Source organism: Cucumis sativus, chromosome 1 (genome assembly GCF_000004075.3).
Source record: "Cucumis sativus cultivar 9930 chromosome 1, Cucumber_9930_V3, whole genome shotgun sequence".
Lineage (NCBI taxonomy): Eukaryota > Viridiplantae > Streptophyta > Magnoliopsida > Cucurbitales > Cucurbitaceae > Cucumis > Cucumis sativus.
In genome coordinates this window covers 8,728,518-8,734,537 of record NC_026655.2, presented here as the reverse complement: position 1 = coordinate 8,734,537, position 6,020 = coordinate 8,728,518, and the positions used below count along the sequence as shown (strand labels likewise).

General features: G+C 36.9%; 2 protein-coding genes across 2 annotated transcripts; one reads left to right on the top strand and one right to left on the bottom strand.

Moving 5' to 3' along the window:
• Positions 1 to 481: 481 nt before the first annotated feature.
• Positions 482 to 4,055, top strand: LOC101205836 (putative pentatricopeptide repeat-containing protein At1g68930). The gene is made up of 3 exons (XM_004147266.3): positions 482 to 647; positions 904 to 1,069; positions 1,492 to 4,055. The coding sequence occupies exon 3, from the start codon at positions 1,503 to 1,505 to the stop codon at positions 3,588 to 3,590; it is 2,088 nt and encodes a 695-aa protein (XP_004147314.1). The 5' UTR covers positions 482 to 647; positions 904 to 1,069; positions 1,492 to 1,502; the 3' UTR covers positions 3,591 to 4,055.
• Positions 4,056 to 5,053: 998 nt separating this feature from the next.
• LOC101219191 (auxin-responsive protein SAUR50) lies at positions 5,054 to 5,792 on the bottom strand. The gene has a single exon (XM_004147238.3). It carries the CDS (start codon positions 5,684 to 5,686, stop codon positions 5,255 to 5,257), a length of 432 nt encoding a protein of 143 aa, XP_004147286.1. The 5' UTR covers positions 5,687 to 5,792; the 3' UTR covers positions 5,054 to 5,254.
• Positions 5,793 to 6,020: the final 228 nt, after the last annotated feature.

The window sequence follows — 6,020 nt, the reverse complement described above, 5'->3', positions numbered from 1 at the left end:
ATTCATTCTTGAAAATGAAAGAGAAGCTCGGAGTTTGGGAAGTCTAGCTTAAGGGGGCATGTTAAAAATTAATAAGCTAGATACATTATAGATAACACATTAATAGATACATTTCTAGTTTCAAGATATATATGCATTTCTAGATATATGTAATTATTCAAGTACATGAATGGTATGTATTCATGTACTTCATTTATTTTGTGTCTATTAGGAAGTGTCTCTTGAGTACTATATATAGAGATCATTTCCTTCATTTGTATGCAAGATAAAAAAAATCAAATCAATAGAAGCAAATTGAGTTTTAGAAAGTAAGTGAGTTTCAAGAGAACAATATTCTTCTCTTGTGTGTTATTGAATTTTCTAAGAGAACAAGTTTCTTCTCTTAAAAGTTCGTGAGATTTAGAGTAAATTTAGAGTGGGCTCGTCAATGCCTCCAACACACAACAAGGCATAGGCGGCAACGCACACGACTAGGAGAGGGAGAGAATTCGACTCGACTCAAGCTTGAACGGTGCGGAGTTTCGCTCGGATGAGGACGGAGGAAATGACTTGATGAAGGGTGCGACGCGGACGGATGCTTCGTTGATGACAAGAAGATCAACATCCTCGTGCAGTGGAGTAGAGTGCGACGGAGGAAGACGTCACAGGTTGCAACTCGACGAACGTGATTTTTATTGAAATTTTTTATGCATTTAAATTAATTATTAGATTAAATCACATTTTAAAAAGGGAAGTTGTTATGGATAAAAAATATTTCTTTGTGCATGGATTTAACTTGAATATAATGAAATTTTTTAATGATTTGTGAAATTACCCGAAACTTATCTTTTGAATATAAACAAATGAACTAAACCAATCAAATCGGTTCCCTAAATTGAACTGAACCAAGTTGGACTGAATCAGCTGAACCGGATTATTTTACGAATCTTTTGAATCAAATTCCACGGGAACCTGAAGATTTCGACGACGGAGCACGGAGCGTGGCGGCATGAATCCGAGGTGGGTGATGATGGAGCGCGGTTGCTGTGGTGACGACGGAGATGGGTGGCAGCTCTAGGAATAAGATAAGGTACAAAATCCTAGATGTGATACCATTATAACTTTGCTATATTATTGATGTAATATTATTGTGTACAATGAAGAATACATGGATAGAATGTCTAAGTGTAGCCTCTAAATTAGCCTAAATTAAAGATAATTTACAACTCACTATATGTGAATATGAAGAATACGAGTGTGTTTAGTCACATTGTTACATGGAATGATTTGCTGGTGATAGAGTTCGAGAGTGGTATTCATGAATTTGATTCTTATTTCAATTAAAGAGTTACCTAGTTACGGGGTTACGGGGATAGCATGTTAATTTTACTCGGCAATCCAAATTATATCCACTGCTCGGAAGATGGTTTCGGTGTTTTCTCCAGTATATTTAATTCATTTCTGTGTTTTCTTTACCTTTGACTGATAATCGATCTCAAATTCAAACTCTAGACGACTGAAAAATGAAAGCAAAATCCATGTTGCGGCAATCAGTAGACTTGCTCTGCTCTCGTAGCACTGCCACCTCTGAAGCATACACCCAATTGGTCCTTGAATGTGTTCGTACAAATGAAATCAACCAAGCTAAGAGGCTCCAATCTCACATGGAGCACCATCTTTTCCAACCCACCGACTCTTTTCTCCACAATCAGCTACTTCATTTGTATGCAAAATTTGGAAAGCTTCGAGATGCCCAAAACTTGTTTGATAAAATGCTTAAAAGGGATATTTTTTCCTGGAATGCTCTGCTTTCTGCGTATGCTAAATCAGGTTCTATCCAGAATTTGAAGGCCACATTTGATCGAATGCCTTTTCGGGATTCAGTTTCCTACAATACGACCATTGCAGGTTTTTCTGGAAATAGTTGTCCACAAGAGTCGCTTGAGCTTTTTAAAAGAATGCAAAGGGAAGGTTTTGAGCCTACGGAGTATACGATTGTAAGTATATTGAATGCATCGGCACAATTGTCGGACCTGAGGTATGGGAAACAGATTCATGGGAGCATTATTGTGCGTAACTTTTTGGGGAATGTGTTTATTTGGAACGCTTTAACAGATATGTATGCCAAATGTGGTGAGATTGAGCAGGCAAGATGGTTGTTTGATTGTCTTACTAAAAAGAATTTGGTTTCTTGGAACTTAATGATATCTGGGTATGCAAAGAATGGACAGCCTGAAAAGTGTATTGGTTTGTTACATCAAATGCGTTTGTCTGGACATATGCCTGATCAAGTTACTATGTCAACTATAATTGCAGCTTACTGTCAATGCGGACGTGTAGATGAAGCAAGAAGGGTGTTTAGTGAGTTTAAAGAGAAGGATATTGTTTGCTGGACAGCCATGATGGTGGGTTATGCAAAAAATGGCAGAGAAGAGGATGCACTATTGTTGTTTAATGAAATGCTATTAGAACATATTGAACCTGACAGCTACACTTTATCAAGTGTTGTCAGTTCTTGTGCCAAATTGGCATCTCTACATCATGGTCAGGCAGTCCACGGAAAATCAATTCTTGCTGGTCTTAACAATAATTTGCTTGTCTCTAGCGCACTAATTGATATGTATTCTAAATGTGGTTTCATTGATGATGCAAGGTCAGTCTTCAACCTGATGCCAACTAGGAATGTGGTTTCATGGAATGCTATGATTGTTGGTTGTGCACAAAATGGACACGATAAAGATGCCCTTGAACTGTTTGAAAATATGTTACAACAGAAATTTAAACCTGATAATGTAACTTTTATCGGGATTTTATCTGCTTGCCTCCATTGTAATTGGATTGAGCAAGGGCAGGAGTACTTCGATTCTATAACCAACCAACATGGAATGACACCTACTTTGGATCATTATGCATGCATGGTCAATCTCCTAGGGCGTACAGGCCGCATAGAACAAGCAGTTGCTCTAATAAAAAATATGGCCCATGACCCAGATTTCCTCATTTGGTCCACACTTCTATCCATTTGCTCAACAAAGGGTGATATTGTAAATGCAGAAGTGGCAGCTAGGCATCTCTTTGAATTGGATCCTACGATTGCCGTACCATATATTATGCTCTCAAATATGTATGCTTCTATGGGTAGATGGAAAGATGTAGCATCAGTTAGGAATCTCATGAAAAGCAAGAATGTGAAGAAGTTTGCTGGGTTCAGTTGGATTGAAATCGATAATGAGGTGCACAGATTCACATCTGAAGATCGGACTCATCCAGAATCAGAAGATATATATGAGAAACTGAACATGTTGATAGGGAAACTTCAAGAAGAAGGATTTACCCCTAATACAAATCTGGTTTTGCATGATGTTGGAGAAGACGAAAAGTTCAAATCCATATGTTTTCACAGTGAGAAACTTGCCCTTGCCTTTGGTTTGATTAAGAAACCTAATGGAATTAGTCCAATAAGGATCATAAAAAATATTCGAATTTGCAACGATTGCCATGAGTTTATGAAGTTTGCATCTAGGATTATTGGAAGGCAAATTATATTGAGAGATTCAAATAGGTTTCATCATTTTTCAACTGGGAAGTGCTCCTGCAACGACAATTGGTAAGGAATTTGCTGGTGAGAAAACAATGATGTGAGGATACTAGGACTATAACAAAGAAGAGAAGTAGAGGGTTCAAGGTGAAGGGATTGGTTCCTGAAATTTTCAAAAGGGAAAATGTTTCTGACATATAAGTCCCCAAGTCCCTCGAAATTCAGAAATAGAAAATTGATGTTCTTCATTGCACAATACTCCATCTTATACAAAAAATTGTACAACATCAATTTCAAACTCGCCAATTCCACGGTTGGGAGTGGAGCGTTGCTGAAAAATTCAATAAGCGTCCGCGCCCCGAATGTTTGTCAAGGAAATCATAGGTAGTTTTCATTAAAAAAGTCTTCAAACGCTGAAATAAACAATCAAATAATGTAGAGGTTGGCCCCTAAATCAAAACATAAATATGTAGAAGAGTTATGTGCTGGAAGCGATGTCAAACCCCTCAAGGCTCAATTGTAGATTCTTTTTGTCATTCGTCACTTTGTTCTTACCTCTAACTTAAAAACTTGAAAAGAAAATGATGAGTATAAAAATATTCAAATCCACTACTTTGCCCACCTATCTATTAGTCTTCCTAACGAAATTGTGTACATCTCAACATAGTCATAAACTTATGCGAACCCGAAGGCACGATTTCATAGGTATTCTCAAAGTTTCACCAATTTACAGGCTGAACTAAGAAAACTATAGCTAAAAGTAGTAAGGCTGGCGAGAAGTTGTTAGGGGGGCTGAGATGATGGGTTTTCCTTTAACTTGGAAAACTTAGCGTAAGGGGTAGTTTGGCAGCCAACACGTAATTGTGTTGGGTGGGTAAAAAACGTTTGTGATCTTTTCGATAGGGTCATGACTATCATTTATGTCTTCTAGAGTTATGCGGTGTCAAGTTGAAGCATTGTTACGTTAGTTTCGTTTCAATGTTGTCTTTTAATGCCCTGAGTGTGTTGAGAAGTGCTGGGAAGCTTCTAGTAGGGGTAAATTAGTCTTTTTGCTTCCTCTTGATAGCATGGTTGGCACTTGTGTGAGTTTGACACCAAAACTTGATCTACCTTTTAATTACTCAATTCGTACAAAATCATTGTTTTAAACCCATAGAACATCTGAATTAGCTTGACTTAAGTGGAGTAAACTAACACTTCTACAGTGCTGTCAATGAGCTAGTACTTGACCTCAAAATATTGATGGGATGAAGGCATCTAAATGAAGTAGAACAAAATATTAATGATGATAATAGAACCTCTTTAATTTTCAACTTCGAATATAATAAGGATCCTGAACTATTTGTCCAGATTTCATGTACATAGAGAGTATTTTATAATAAAAACATACTAATACTAACCTTTCTTAAATAAGATCTTAAAAAGTAGAAAGATTTAAGCTTGACGTTTTGAAAGAGGAAAATAGTGTCTTGGATCGATTGAGAGGTTATATGAAACAAAATTAATTGTTAATTATTTTAAAACTCAAGACCAAACTAATTATAAAAAGTAGTCAAAGTGCTATAAAGATCTTAAAGAAGTACAAAGACTGACAACATATGTCTTTATTGCTACTTTTACAATAAACACAAGGCTAATATTTAAATACTACGAACAGAAAAACTTTTGGGAATTTCCACAAGAGGAATTAACCCTGATAATTAAAAGAAAAAAAAAATCTAAACCTTTTTTGATGTTTCAGTAACTTTGAATGATGGCTTTACACAACGTTCCCCAAGTAATTGCATCTCTAGAATCTCTTTTAGACTCTAATTTCCATTGCTCAGCCAAAATCTTCTCAACCTCACTTGGTTGACAAGGGATTGTCAATGCACCTTCATGATCAAAACCATACTCCTCAGCTGCTTGCTCCAACAGCCTCAAAAACATAGGGTGTGTCAAACAACTCAATGGAACCACAAATCGTTTTGGCTCCTTCCCGTCCACCGCCACCACTGCAAAATGCCCTTCTTTCACATCCTCCGGGACCGCGGTCGAGTCCACTAATTCATCAAAATCCTCATTATAATGCCCATTAATCGGTTTTCGACCTCGCGAGAGGCTCTTTTGCAACTTCTCTACGACCACCTTGATACTATTCTTTTTCTTCATGGTTTTAGACTTGGCCATATGATAAAAGTTTTCAATGAGGGAGAGACAAAGGGAAAGAGATGGAGATAGACAATAATATATCTTTTTTTGGAGTTTGATTGGATTGTGTTTGAAATTTTCTAAGTTTAGGTGTATTTATAGTGTTTAATGGGGTGTGAGAGATAAGATTTGGAGGGTGTAAAAGGTAAAAAAAGAGAGAGGAAAGGGCATGCAAGAAAATTTGGACTGAAGTATGTGAAATTAAGTTAGAGGAGACCATAGCATGTGAGTAATTGAGTCCATGCATTCAAAGTTCTATGAAAGGTCACTTTTAGAACTGTCATTTCTGCCTCCAAAATTATTGAAGTAGTTC

Bases quoted from the DNA above. Each gene is read 5' to 3' on its own strand.
- LOC101205836 (XM_004147266.3), top strand. From the start codon at position 1,503: ATGAAAGCAAAATCCATGTTGCGGCAATCAGTAGACTTGCTCTGCTCT.
- LOC101219191 (XM_004147238.3), bottom strand. From the start codon at position 5,686: ATGGCCAAGTCTAAAACCATGAAGAAAAAGAATAGTATCAAGGTGGTC.